The 15,167-nt window shown below is 37.7% G+C and overlaps 1 protein-coding gene across 3 annotated transcripts; it reads left to right on the top strand.

The window, feature by feature from the left end:
• Positions 1 to 272: 272 nt before the first annotated feature.
• acss2 (acyl-CoA synthetase short chain family member 2) lies at positions 273 to 14,747 on the top strand. 3 transcript variants are annotated; one of them, XM_043225142.1, is made up of 20 exons: positions 273 to 519; positions 769 to 1,030; positions 1,564 to 1,759; positions 3,154 to 3,245; positions 3,344 to 3,447; positions 3,684 to 3,756; positions 4,425 to 4,500; positions 4,958 to 5,066; positions 5,949 to 5,996; positions 7,996 to 8,133; positions 8,229 to 8,399; positions 8,514 to 8,647; positions 9,873 to 10,005; positions 10,088 to 10,144; positions 10,950 to 11,030; positions 11,170 to 11,278; positions 11,663 to 11,731; positions 12,074 to 12,250; positions 13,030 to 13,104; positions 13,400 to 14,747. In XM_043225142.1, the coding sequence occupies exons 2-20, from the start codon at positions 904 to 906 to the stop codon at positions 13,525 to 13,527; spliced, it is 2,097 nt and encodes a 698-aa protein (XP_043081077.1). In that variant the 5' UTR covers positions 273 to 519; positions 769 to 903; the 3' UTR covers positions 13,528 to 14,747. The 3 variants fall into 3 exon arrangements, with proteins under 3 accessions (XP_043081077.1, XP_043081076.1, XP_043081078.1); XM_043225141.1 differs by having other exon boundaries at positions 273 to 1,030; XM_043225143.1 differs by lacking the exon at positions 5,949 to 5,996 and having other exon boundaries at positions 273 to 1,030.
• The last annotated feature ends 420 nt before the right edge of the window (positions 14,748 to 15,167 follow it).

Below are 15,167 nucleotides of genomic sequence, written 5' to 3'. Positions count from 1 at the left end.
ATGATATATTTGTTTACTTTTAACTAATAAACCCGCAACTTAAATTGTCTAAATCTGTATGTTATTTAAAATGTGACATTTCCGATTCTATATTTTAGCGTTGCGTTTGATAATAATGTATACGTTTGCAAAAAAAAATCCAAAAGTACGCCGTTTCAAGAAAGATCCGTCACATCGGACCAATTGGAAACAACATCCGGTCATTAAGCCCCGCCCACGTAAGCATTTGCATTTCGCGTCAGTTGCTGCTCTATCCGTGTACGTTATTTCTACGCTTCAATGGCTGTCCTCCTGCAGACACTGAGGATCTGTAATCCACGCGTGGAAGAATGACTAATCTCATGCTGCATGCACGGCTGTTTTGAATGCATGTTTGTTTCAGGCAAAAGCTGAATTTCCTCTCTAATGCCGGGAATTATTTCTAGCTTTAATCGACCTCAAACAAGATAACCTTAAGCTGGAGGAGACTGCTGTCTGTTTGACAGCTCACAATTGCATATAGATTTTTTTTTACATTCTGTATGTAAGACTTCTTTTAAATCCATTTGAATTATTTTATTTTGACTGCAATCGGCGAAGCAACATTTAAGTCTGTTGGTTATAATAATAATAATAATAACTGCGAGTCCAATTTTTTTTTTTTTTTAACGCGTCTCGGACAGCTCGTCCTTTGCAAACTGAATCCGGACCGTCGCCGCTTCGTTAAAACCCAATAACAGCATCTGGGTTGAAATCTGCATTGAACTTTTCTTTTCTTCCACATTTCAGACTCGAATGCACACAGCGCCTGTATGGGAGTGAAACTCTCCCACACGGAAGTGACTTACACACGTTAGGCCGGTGATCGTTTGTTATTTTCTAAGTGAACTTGCATTATTTGCGTGCACCGAATCGGCGATTAAGATGATCCCCGACAAGGCACCGGGCGAGGATGTGTTGCATGCTTCGGGGGATCTGAAGAAAGAAGCGCACATCCCCAGCTTTGAGAAATACAAAGAGCTCTACATCAAATCTGTCGAGTCTCCTGAGGGTGAGTTTTATCGAGCTGGTCACTAACTGGTTAAAAGCTGTTATTTTGTGGCTAAAAGCATCGTTCACTTGATAAGCAGCAGTTTTGGACATATGTAACCCTGTATTTTAATCTGAATGTAGTCGTTTAATATGCTGTTGTAATATCTAACCGGCATAACTTTTAGTTGTTTGTGAATATTTAAGACATTACTGCTATTAGCGATGTTAATAAGAGTTGCTGTTAAAATAATAAAAGAAAAAAAACATTTCTTAGCCCACTTGCACTTCATTGAGGAAAAATGCATTCATTTGTAGAAATGGTTTAGTAAATAAAAAAATGTAATTAAATTAAATTAAATATATATATAATTGAATTTTATATAAAATGCACTTCCTAGAAAAGACAACACCACATTTTTATTTATTTTATATATTTTTTTGTTTTTTAGCATTACCCTCTATTGATATGACTGCCATTGATAACTGGGATATTTTGTTTATGGGTTTGCTCTGAATCTGAAGTTATTGATCAGCTTATGTTCCTGTCTCCAGAGTTCTGGGGAGATGTTGGCAGAGATTTTTTCTGGAAGACAAAATACACCGGCAAGTTTCTGGACTACAATTTTGACGTAACCAAGGGTGAAATTTTCGTGAAGTGCATGGAAGGCGCCACGACCAACATCTGCTACAATGTTTTGGACCGCAACGTCTACGAGAGGAAACTGGGCGACAAAGTGGCTTTTTACTGGTTAGTATCTGTGATTGGTTTTAAATAATCCAGTTTAACCTGGAAGTTGTCCCTGTGATATTATTTTAAGAGAGGCGTCAGTATTTTGCATTTCAATACTTTTATTGCCATTGCCATAGCCATTGTTATTATACAAAACAACATGCACTGCAGTATATGTAATACCTCTGAAGTCCTCTCAGGATTTCAATCTACAGTCTTTCAGTAATCAGCCCAATTTTTAAGCGCAAGGTTAAACCACAGTTGCATTCAGGTTGAGACCTGGATATTTGGCCACTAATCTACATGGTTTAGATCCCTTCCAGGTTACCTGAGTCAATATAATATTACTGGGCCCGAGCTATCAATACATTAACAGGGCAAATGTTGACAGACAGTGGTAAGTCAGAGCAAAACAAGTGAGATAAATTTAGACTCTCAGGCTATTCTGGTAATTAGAAGCTTGAACCAGGTCCTGCCAATAACACTTCACCCAGAATGAGGTGCATCTGCGCTATTGCATCTTCAAAGTGTTCATTTCTTCGTGAGCTTATCTGCAGTTCAGTCATTGTTCATCAGCATTCGGATCTACCAAAATAGCCCGTAAAGGCTTGATGTGCAACAAATGTCGTCTGGGGCAGTTGCTAGTTCTCCGCTTTCACAATGCCAGTTTAGCAATGGTTAAGTTTTTAATCGTTTCTCGTTACGACACAAGTTTGAATCATTTCTGTTTGAAATGCTCAAGTGCGGATCTCTTCTGCAGTTGTTGTCGGTTGCCAGACTTTTCCTTTCTGTGTCAGAACGGCGCTCTATTTTAAGATTGTCAGCTGACATGGAAAGTCAGAATAAAAAAAAAGTTACTTATTAACCTGTAGGGGATGTTTGAGGGCACCTCTCGCACTAAAATAAGTGCTAGCGGAGGCTTACAGTAAATGAAATGTATCAGAAACCTATATTGAGCGTTAAAATGAAAAATGGAGATGAATATAGGAGATTTTTGTCAACCTGTTTAGTGTCTGATACTTTGCTGTTGAACACAAGAGTCAATATACGTGACTGGTAAAGAATGAACTGTTAGGAAATCTGTTTGAAACTTTTGGGGTTTTTGAAAGAAGTCTGTCACATTCACCGAGGCTGCATTTATTTGGTCTGAATAATGTTAAATATTATTACAATTTGAAATGACTAATCTCTATATTTACACGTTTCAAAATTGAGTTTATTCCTGCGACGCAAAGCTGTATTTTCAGCATCATTAGTCTTCAGTGGTCCTTCAGAAATCGCTCTGAAATGCTGATTTGCTGCTCCGTGGACACCGTTTCGGGAACAATTTGCTGTGTGATATTTATGTAGCAACTTTGAACAATCACTGTACCCTCACGAGAGTAATGTTTCTGGGCATTGTTTTGTAACAGGGAGGGCAATGAACCTGGAGATGAAAAGACGGTGACGTACCGAGAGCTGCTTCAGCAAGTCTGCAAGTTTGCCAATGTTCTCAAGTCGCAAGGTAAACCGCATGTGTGATAGTGAGCAGCGGCAGGTTAAACATTTGACATCGATGTTGTGCATTAAGGCAATGTCCAATGTCTCTTTCCGTCTGTGCAGGCGTGAAGAAAGGTGACCGTGTATCTATTTACATGCCCATGGTGGTGGAGCTGGTGGTGGCCATGTTGGCCTGCGCTCGGATTGGAGCAGTGCACTCCATAGTGGTCAGTCCTTTCTCAATTGATAATTATTTGCTCGATCTTCTCTCTTGGACCATAGCTGCGTCGACCAACCAGCTTTTACGTGTTAAAACAAAGTACCCATACTTGTTTTGCAAGGTGCGACCTCTATCAGACTTTCTGTTCAACAGTTTGCAGAAGAGTTGGCACCGTGTCAGAAAGTTGATACAACTATATTGCAGCATTGCATTCACTCTCATTTTTTTGCATTCTCAACCTAGTTCGCCGGTTTCTCGGCCGAGTCATTGTGTGAAAGGATCATGGACTCTCAGTGCTGTATTCTTGTAACAGCAGGTAAGGAAATCCGAAGTAATTTACTCAAAGTGTGTGATCTTAAAGTATCTAATCCCAAAGTTAATCAGCTGCATTTCCATTTACTGCAAAAGAGTGCAGCGTTTCACGTCGTTCGCAAGTCTGGGGATTAGAGATGATGTTAATCGTATTACTGTCAAAAGCCGTTTAGCTGCAGCTTTTTTCGTTAAACCAAATACTGTGAGTTTGACGTGTTTAAAAAGGGAATGAGTTTTTGAAATAAATTTGACTCTGCGATCCATAATTTGTATTTTTTTTTTTAAGGCTGGAAGATAAACTAATGCATTACGTTCATGGACTATTTAGATGCTTTATGTATTGATCAGACTTGTTGACAAATATCTGGACGTTTAAAGTGTATGATTTTAATTTTAAAAGAGGCATGCCTGCGAAATGATTCTAGAGTGTTATGTAGAGCTGAAGTCTAAGATCGCATCGAGGTTGAGAGCGAGTTCATGAGCTTATTAGAGGGCTGAGAGTGGGCCATAACCATAAAATACACATCTCAGCCGTGATAAGACCAACATCTCTTATCACCTAATAAAAGTTTACTCTCTTTGTCTTTTCGGGATTATCTGTGAATATTAGATTTTAGGTAAATGAAAAGTTCATAAGTTGTTTTATTGTGTGTTTCTCTCTGTCTTTCTCAGATGGCTTTTACCGCGGTGATAAGCTGATCAATCTGAAGCTGATAGCTGACGAGGCGCTACAGAAATGCAGGGAAAAGTATGATAAACACTACAGTAAAAACGCGGGGCATGTACTCACGGTGGCCACTTCGTTAGGCTCAGTTTGTTAAATGCGGAAGAGCTGAAGTAAAGGGCCTTGATAGAAGAAAAATTAGACTTGTTTCCAAATTCAGTTCCGCTTAAAAACGTCCCTGAATGATTCATTAAGAATTTTTTTGGAGGAAAAAATACTGGATGGGATAGTCTTTGGAAAATGACATTTGCTTACTGATAATAAATCAGGAAATATTATTGCAGTTTTTCACTTTTCTAGATTCCTGCGACGCAAACCTGAATTGCCAGCATCATTACTCCAGTCTTAAGTGTCACATGATCCTTCAGAAATGATCCCATGAAATACTGGACTCTATTAAGTGGCCACTGTAGACGTGTGCATGCACAACGCCAGTGTCTTTTCAGTTCACTTAATTCCTTCGTGTCTTTTACCGTGTCAGGTCTTTCTCGGTGGAGAAGTGTATAATGCTAAAACACCTCACAAAAGAAGACGAGGATTCATCGGGATCTCTGTCGCCCCCAGCGAAACGTGCCTGCCCCGATCTGCAGGTGAACTTAACCTCTGCACCGCAGCTGTACAGCTAACAGCCTCCACACTTTCACTTTTTTTTTTTCATCTGAATTAGTTTATTGCTCATTTGGATAGCTCTGCATTGCTACAGGTGTTTTTTGTGAGGAGTCCTCAAGCTCACCAAAGATGCTTTTATTTGATCAAAAGCACAGCAAAGACATTAACATTGTGAAGTATTTTTAATATTATATGTATCTTAATATATTGTAAAATGTCATGTATTTCTGTGACGCAGAGCTGATTTTTCAGCATCATTACACCAGTCTTCAGCGTCACATGATCCTTCAGAAATCACTCTAATGTGATGATTTGCTGCTCAAGAAACGATTCTTATTATTATCAGTGTCGAAAAATGCAGCGCTGGTTAATATAAATACTCAGGTGTCCCTCGTGAGCGCACGAGTTAACCACTTAATCACTTTCTAGCGTAGGTTAAAAAGAAGCCGCATGCTTTGCACGTGAAAATATGTAGGCCTTCATGTATCGTAGCACCTGAATCGATGGAGAGCTGTGTAGGTGAATGGGAAACGCATTCAGATGAAAAAGTACTGCTGTTTCCGTTTCAGTTTTGCCTTGTCCTGAGTGTTACAGATATCTCTTGCTTATTTAACAAACGTCTCGTCACCGTTGTAAGCCCTGGCGTGATTTCTCTGCCACTTTGTGAAGACCTTTTGCAGCGGTTGAATGTAATATGTGTGACACTCATCAATGCAAGATGACCTGTTTTAAAATCTAATAATGTCATTTGGACTTGTATGGTAATTATCTTTGGCGTTTCATTCCCTCCTTCACTGTGGGTCCATGTCTGTGTGTTGTTTTCCTCTTTCGGTGTAAGTAATCTCTCCGTTAACCCCCTTTAGCAGGAGAAACAGAAAGAAAGAGTAAGGAAGGTCCGTCCGTCCCCACAGGTATTTCATGTCTCCTTTGTGCATAACTTGTTTTGTTTAAACTCCTCTCGTCTTATTAACACGGGTCTGTGTGCTCACGGGCGGCTCTCTTGCTCTTCGGATGACTTGAGACTTTTATTACTATCCTCACATAATGTGTGTGTGTGTGTGTGTGTGTGCGCGTGTGTGTTTGCTTTTGCAAATGCAATTTACACCATTTACACACACATCAGGCTTGGCTTTCAACAGCAAGTTATGACTATGAGGCCGTATTTTAAAAGGGCGTATTCTTGCTTTGTTTTCAGAGCCGTTATTATCTTAGTGCATAGAACATAAAAAAAAAATAAGATATCAATTGCTGTTCTGTGTATATATAAACATTTATGAATGATGGTGATTATGAAGTGTTTCCATTTTGATTTGATCGCCAATTCTGATCCATAAGCTGACGCTGATCTTTTACTATGCCTAGTAAAAGTATTGATGGTCACATTTCTGGTAAATGACTGGGGTGTCCTTGTTCTAAATGATCTGCTCACATAAAGTTTATTGGTCCACTAGTGCGCAATTTCACCACCAATGTATCTGGAAAGCTTTTATATCGTTATAGTGACTAGAGATTAATAGCTCTCTCTTGTGTTAGCTGATATATGTGCTGAAACTTTCCTAATGGATTTGACTGTTGTCTCCATGCAGTCAAACGCTAACTCTCTCCTTTGAGCTTAAATGAACTCACTTAGTTTTCCCTCAGTCTCGACACTGCATGAAAAACTAGATTTTTAGAGTTGTCTGTTATGTTCACGTCTCCTTTTGTTCGTCCGTTAGTGTTTTTAGTGTTATTAACTCAACCTGATCTTTTCAGATGCTTTCTCTTGGAGTTTTGAGAACGCCTTTGACTAAAGCAGATGGGATTATGTGCTCTATTCACTTTGGTTTGATTTGAACTGAATGAATCAAATACGTCTGACTTAAATACCAAAATGAGCCTTTAAATAATGTTACATGCATTATTTGCATAAAACACCCTTTTGCTGCTTTCAGGTTATTCTGGAACAAGTGCATTTACAAGAATTCTCAATAATTTCCTCTATAAAAACAAGCCAAAAGCTTATTGTAGTTTGAGTTTAAAAAAAGGCCTCCTCTTGTTGCTAACTAAAACCTCAATTATGTCTGTTCAGATAAATATTAGATGGGGGAAGAAAAAAAAAAAAAAGCATAAAAATTTTAAATGCTGTCTTCGCACCTGACTTAAAATGAATACTGAACATATACATAAACGGAATGAAAATGGGCCAATAGAGATTAAAAAACAATTAAAATGTTTAAAAGCACAGAAAAAAATTACTAAAACTTAAACTAAAATTAAAGTTTAAAACTGAGTGTACTGTACAAAACAGAAAACGGAATAAAAATAGATAACGGGCTAAAAAAAAAAATTACAATGGGAACTGAACATACCTAAATAGAAAATAGAATAAAACTAGCTAGATAAAAAAACAATTAAAAAGATAAAAAAAAAATTAATAAAATAGACAAGTGCATAAAATGAAACTAAAATTAAATTAAGAACTGTATGTATACAACTAAAATCTCATTGAAAAATATTTAAAACTATAATAGTAAAATAACACTGATCTGGTTGTATAAGTGAGGAAGTAACTGGAATGACTTTATATAGATGATTGTGACATCAGAAAATATTACTCATTTTACCAGTTTGAGACTACATCTCCCAGAATGATAAAGTGTATTTAAATCTCGACACCAAATACATACTTGGCTACATGTAATATTATAACTACAGTTTTGTAACAAAGCAGGGTTTTCTCTTGACCTGAAAGCAGCATTTGTTCTGTTCAGTTCAGCACAATTTACAGTTTATGACATTCTCAGACTGATTTGATCTCATCACGATCTTTACATTTTGTATTGTTCTCTGAAGTGCGGCACCAGCAAGAGTAAGCGCAGGTGATGTGGGATGGTTTAACCAGGAGCGCTGTCTGTGCTGTGATTGGTGCAGGTGCCGTGGAATCCTGAGATTGATTTGTGTTGGCACTCTCTGATTGGTGGAGCCTCAGAGGAGTGTGAGCCTGTCTGGTGTGAATCAGAAGACCCCCTCTTCATCCTCTACACCAGCGGCTCTACTGGGAAACCTAAGGTGCATCCTCCAAACAACCCAACCTCCCTCAACTGTGCGATATTAGCTTTTCATACATATCTCATATATATTTGTCCCTCTTTTTGCACCACTAGGGTGTATTGCATACAGTGAGCGGCTACATGCTTTACACTGCGGCAACCTTCAAGATGGTGTTTGATTATCACTCGGATGATGTGTATTGGTGCACTGCAGACATTGGTTGGATCACCGGTCACTCATACATCACGTATGGGCCGCTGGCCAATGGCGCGACCAGTGTGTTGGTGAGGACATCCTGATAAGCACTTTTTGTGTCGGAATTAGCATTTTGATTAAAACACTCCTCTGCGTAAGCCTTGATTGTCGTGTAATATGAATGTTTTATCTTCTGTTTTTAGTTTGAAGGTCTTCCCACATACCCGGATGTGAGCCGAATGTGGGAGATTGTTGATAAATATCAGGTCTCCAAGTTCTACACGGCACCCACCGCCATCCGGCTCTTGATGAAGTACGGCAGTGAGCCTGTTCAGAAGTAAGTCTCTTGTGTGTGTGTGTGTGTGTGTGTGTCCTACATGTAGTACACTAGAGGGCTTTCCCAGAGTCATACAATTTTTTTTTTAAAAATCAGACAGTTTTTAAAATTGTGATTTCCGAGCCTGAAAAAGACGATGTGCATGCCATTCAAACATCTGGGTGTGGTTGAATTTTATAAAAAAAAAATAGAAATGAAACTTTAAGGTGGCATTAAGAAGTGACTAAAAGTGACTGTAAAAACTTACAAAAGAGTTCTTTTATTCTTTTTATTCATTACAGTTCAAGCAAAAATATCAAATGGCACAACTTTTCAGCATTGATAATATGAAATGTTTTTCCATTAGAATGATTTCTAAAGGATGGTGTGACACTGAAGACACACAGCTTTGCTTCACAGAAATAAATTGCATGTTAAAATGAATAAAGGTAGTTCAGCCTTTGAGTATGAGACAGTGTTTATAATTGTATGTAATTTCATTAGTGTGATGTTGTTGTTTTGTTGAAAACGTTCCACAATAAAGAAGATGGAACAGTGTTAAATATTTTTGGTCAAAGTGTAAAAACCGTCTGGATGGGTGACAGACTGAAAAAGCTTAATTTAATCTGCTTGTAGAATGTTTTCTTTTAAATGATGTGAAATATTTAGTATTCACTCTCTTCATACATGGTATATGCGGTATTGTGTTTACAGTACAAAGCACAATGTTTAGGAATTAGTACAGTTTTATGAATGTATGTTATTGCCACTGCCTGCTAATCTGTTACGCATCTAGGACACTTCCTCCCATTTGATAAGAGGTGATGATAATGATCATAACTACGATAAAGATACTGTAGAGTAACATTTGATAGTACTCATCTGTTTTGTACTGTTTGCTTACAAAGTCTGTAAACAGAGCCGCAATTATAAGTAGTTCATTGTGCATTGTGTGCTTTTGCATACAACTGGTGCCAGGTTGCGTCAACCATCTGACCTCCATCAGCGGCACACAACCCTTACACAGTATCAGATACATCCACACATTATTATTTAGCATTTTTATTAGTATATTTACAATAATCAAGCTTTTTTTGTACCGCATAATCCGCTTATTTTTGTTTTTAAAACTAGTTGGGGTTAAACTTAGTTAAACTAACTAGTTAAACGTAGGTGTCTAGATCATTTTTGATACCTTTAGGTGTGTCTTTCTGACCAGATTTCATGTTTTTTTTTTTGTCATCAGGTATAAGCGGACCTCACTAAAGATTTTGGGGACCGTAGGGGAGCCCATAAACCCAGAAGCCTGGCAGTGGTACTACAGCGTGGTGGGAGAGAAGAAATGTCCGGTGGTGGACACCTTCTGGCAGACTGAGACGGTATGAACTCTATTCTCAGAGTTCAGTCATATCAGTGTTGCCTTGAAACCCACTTGTCACGTTTTCTTTCCATCTTCCTCAGGGAGGGCATGTGATGACCCCTCTGCCGGCCGCTACCCCCATGAAGCCTGGCTCTGCTGTGAGTGAACATGATAGAAATGAACAAATAGATAAATAAGTTTGGTGTTGGTTAGATGTTTTCACATGTTAAAGAAGTCTCTCGTACTCACCAAATGAATCCTTCCACTAAGAGAAATCATTCAAATGTGCTGATTTGGTGCTCCAAAAATAGGTTAAATAGGATAAATATTTTTTTTCTTTTAAAGTAATGAATCTTACAGACTCGATTCGTTTTAAAGAGTAGTGTTACTAAGTGTATAAATTTGTCATGATGCTGAAACAGACGATGCAAGGATGATACAATGTTCATTACTAGAGATAATCTAAATAATTTACTACAAAACTAGTGCTATCAAACTATTAATTGTGATTTTATCACATCCAAAATAAACATTTTTGTTTATATGTGTCCATTTGACCACATAACTTTCTCAAGTCTTAAGTTGCTGGGATATATTTGTAGCAATAGCCAAAAATATATTGTATGGATCAAAATGACAGATTTGCAAAAAAGGATATTAAAGATCATGTTTCATGAAGATATTTAGTAAATTTTCTTCCGTAAATATTAAAACTTGTTTTGATTAGCAACATGCATCGATTAACTTAATTTGGACAGCTTGAAAGGTGATTTAGGATTTTTTTGTGAGTTCAGATTCCAGATGTTCATATAGTTGTACCTCTCCCAGATATTGTCCAATCCTAACCAGGCATACGTCAATGAAAAACTATCAGAAAAAAATGACACTGGTGACTGTTTTTATTGTGGTACAGTAGAACTACTTTTATTCATTTCTGTATGGTGATGTTTTTACATATTGTAGACATTTCCCTTTTTTGGGGTTGTCCCTGCTATTCTGAACGAGTCAGGGGAGGAACTTGAAGGACCAAGTGAAGGCTATCTGGTAAAACGAATTTTCAGAATAAACTTCTATATGTTTTGTATTATTATTTATTTATTTATTTATTCAGTGCTAATAAATCAATTAAATCCTATCCACATTTGAAATGAAAGTTTAAAACACAAGCGCTTCTCTTCATCAGGTGTTTAAACAGCCTTGGCCAGGTGTGATGAGAACAGTGTACGGGAACCACGAGAGATTCGAAACCACCTACTTCAAGAAATTCCCTGGATACTACGTGACTGGAGACGGTAATTTGTGCTGTGATTTCATATTTAGATTTACTGTAGCGGGCATCATGTAAATGTGTGAAGTGAGAGTGTTTGTGATTTAGGCGACGTTTACGCTTTTTTATTTCAAAACGCTTAACCTTTGCAACGGTTACGTCTGCCGTTTACACTGCTCCGATTCAAAATTCAAAGTTCTACTTTTATGCCAAAAATTGTTAGGATATCAAGTAAAGATTATGTTCCATGAAGATATTTTGTAAATGTCTTACTGCAAATGTATTAAACTTAATTTTAACTTTATTTGGGGGTGTGTTAGCATGGCATTAAATCATGAATAACAAATAAAATGTAAATGCACTAGTGTAAACAGGGCCTCAGTTAGTATGTTGTAATGTGTCTGTCCAGGTTGTCGTAGAGATAAGGACGGATACTACTGGATCACCGGAAGGATAGATGACATGTTGAATGTTTCTGGTGAGTACAGATTGAGGATATTTGTTCGTTTATTGTTCCTTTAATTTAATTGCATAATCACAAAATTGCTCCTGTTTTGTCATTTCCCCGATGTGGACAGAGAAGATGCGTGGCCTGCACTTACATATGTTGAAATAATGCCGAATAAAGAGTTTTGAAAAAAGCTAATGATGAAATTCAAGCCACGCTTGTTTTTCTATTCATTTGCATCTCGCCTGTTTTCTGTCTCGGCTAGTACAGCTCTAGAGATTTGTAAAGCATTGGAGTAGTCCGATTACCGACAAAACGGCCTGTAATCGAGCGAAAGCTTTGACATGTTGGTGCTGGATGTGTTCCTCCCAGGGCATTTACTAAGCACTGCCGAGGTGGAGTCGGCTCTGGTGGAGCATGAAGCTGTGGCCGAGGCAGCGGTTGTGGGGCGTCCACACCCTGTTAAAGGCGAGAGCCTCTACTGCTTTGTCACCCTCAACGATGGAATCAACTACAACCAGAAGCTGGAGGGGGAGCTTAAAAAGCAAGGTGTGTGTAATGAAAGGAATTACAAATCTGTCATCATTTGGTCTTTCAAACTTTCATTCCATTGACTATTCATATGTGTACGATTGTGGGACTCTAGCCCTAGGGTTGTGCCAATAGATGATACTGTCATGTATCAATGATGGTCAGAGATGCTGAGCGTACCAGATGACTTATTATCGGGCTATTATTAGCTAATTTTCCTGCTATTTTTAACCTCATTGCCGCACATGCACACAATCGAGGCTTCTCCTCTCAGTGGAAATGTTTTTTAAAACTAATCCCACAAAAAAACAACAAAAACAAAACTGCAGAGTGCTAAACATTTATTTACGAATCATGTCGAGAGCGTTATCATCACCAGCATTTCTTTTGCTTTACTGCACATTAACGAAAAACATTGACGCTTATTCTTTATCATCGTTATAATAAAAATAATATGCGGTTATTATTTTAGTTATCAGTCTAAAACTGGGCTTGTTGTGGAGCGCGCGGTTTGGAGAGCTATATGGCTTCTGTATCCTTTTGATTTAACTTTACGTCAAAAATATGAACTTAGGCTACTCAAAATATATTTAAGTCTCTCTTGCATTAGTTGTTGCAGCTGTAGTATATTTGCTAGTTGCTGAAGAGCAAAGATAAATATGGCATTTATTGTAATGTGTTTTATGTGAAGAGTTTTTTTTTTTTTTTTTTTTTTTTTTTTTTTCAGGAACTACTAGTAATGGCTTTCTTTTCACTTCCTTTTTTTTTTCTTTTCTTTCCTTTTTTTTTTCGTACAGTGAGAGAGAAGATTGGTGCCATAGCTACACCTGACTACATTCAGAACGCACCCAGCCTTCCAAAAACCAGATCAGGTATTAATATGGGACCGTTTGTTGTTAAAGCCTTAAAGGAACAGTTCACTCAAAAAATAAATTTCTGTCATCATTTACTCTCCCTCGAGTAATTCCAAACCTCTATGAATTTCTTTGTTCTGTCAAGCACAAAGGAAGACATTTTCGAGAAAGTTTGTAACCGGGCTGTTTTGGGTCACCATTGACTTCCATAGTGACCCAAAACAGCCTGGTTACAAGCTTTCTTCATTTTTGGGTGAACTATTCTGTAATGTTCTATGCTCAAGCATTCCTGTTTCTTTTTTTGTTTTATCAGGTAAGATCATGCGCCGTGTCTTGCGGAAGATAGCGTGTAATGAGCGGGATTTAGGTGACGTGTCCACGTTAGCAGACAGCTCTGTCATCGAACAGCTGTTTGAGAACCGCTGCTGTGCTGCTGTGTGACCCCAAGGGGCATCCGACACAACGCCGCTGTCTGGCCCCCCCTCACACCAGCTTCAGTCCTGGAGGGAAGAGGACGAGTCTGAGCTATAATGATGTTTAGGATCATGCTAGTGGGCAGACAGAACGAAAACGCTTAGAGATGTATAATTCCTCTTCAATTCACTGACTTAAAAGAAATCTCTAGGAAAACCCCCAGTTTGGGTTTAGACATAGAGTTTTAACTGCATTTTTACAGGACCCAACTGTATGTTAGAAAACATTGTTTTACACCCACCCTAACCAAATTTTATTTTTATGTTTATAATTTCCTTCTCTTTCTCCATGTGTCTGTTCTTTAATCTTCATGACTATACTGTCCTGCTTTCAAAGTGCCAACATAACCTCAAAACAAGTTTTTAGTTTGTGTTTTTTTTCACTACTAAAATGGGAAAATGAGTCATGGTTTTGTGTACTATGTAGTAGCGCTGTTTAAAATCTCTCTGCTTTGGTTGAAGGTTTCATTTTAACATTTAAAGCTACACGTTGTATAGAACTTCCTATACAAGCCCAAGGCATGAATTAATATATACCAAAATAACGTGGTATCATGCAGGTGTCATCAATGTTCGAACTTCGTGTATATTTTACTCCTGGAACAGTTTGCAACTTTGTGATAAAAGTTTGTGCGTGAACCGATGATATATTTCTTCAGGAAAGTTATGAAAGAGCTATGATTGACTGCATAAAGACTGTGTGTTCATTTGAAAATGCACTTAACGGGAGTAAATGACATTTCTGACCATGATGGTGGTCTCGTTGTATTTCTGATACTTTCCATTTTACCAAGTCATATTTCAAAGTGTGAACATCCGCATTTTATATTGTGAAGGTATCCTCTCAAGAAGCTTTTTCAGGAGAAAAGTGATCAAATTCCAGCCATTATGAGTGTACGGTGCTCCCATGCACCAGTACTGCATCTCTGGACTGTATTTGTTAACCGTTGTCCCATTGATTTCTTCCAGCTTGGCATTAATTTGAGTTTTGGATATTTTCATAGCTCTAAGTGTAAGCATTCACTATATGATGAGCGACTGAACCTTTTGAACTTTAGATTGTGTTTTTTACCATTTATTTTCCTTTCGACTCATTTTCTTGTAATCATTTGAGCTGAGCTGCGTCTCAAACAGAACTGGGTGAATTAAAGTGCTGAAATTATTAAAATGGTTTTGTCCTCTTTCGTATTTATGGTCTCTGCATGTGTCCTTTGCTTCTTGGAGTTGCTTAAAAAATTAAGTCATGATCATGTCTAAAGGATCTGAAAACTATTATGGAAAATTCAACTGATGAATCGCATGATTATGTTACTCTTTAACGTTTATTAAAACAAAAAACGGCAACATTTTCAAAGGTGAAGCATCTTACAGGTTTATGACCTTTTCAACCAATTTGTTACTTATAGCAGGCTAGGTTCTTTCAAACATTTGGTGTGTGTGTTTTTATCTGCAAAAACAACTTTTTTTTAAAATGTTTAAAAAGTATAGTTTGAGATCAATTGGATTGCAGGGTAAAAACATGATTTTTCGAAAATGGATTCATTTTTTTGGTGAAAAATCAGTCTGGATCCTTTTATATTAACCGGGTGATTCAGATTATTAATTCAA

This window comes from Puntigrus tetrazona, chromosome 23 (genome assembly GCF_018831695.1).
Source record: "Puntigrus tetrazona isolate hp1 chromosome 23, ASM1883169v1, whole genome shotgun sequence".
NCBI lineage: Eukaryota > Metazoa > Chordata > Actinopteri > Cypriniformes > Cyprinidae > Puntigrus > Puntigrus tetrazona.
Note: the sequence above shows the minus strand (reverse complement) of the source record. Positions and strands in the feature narration are given on the sequence as shown.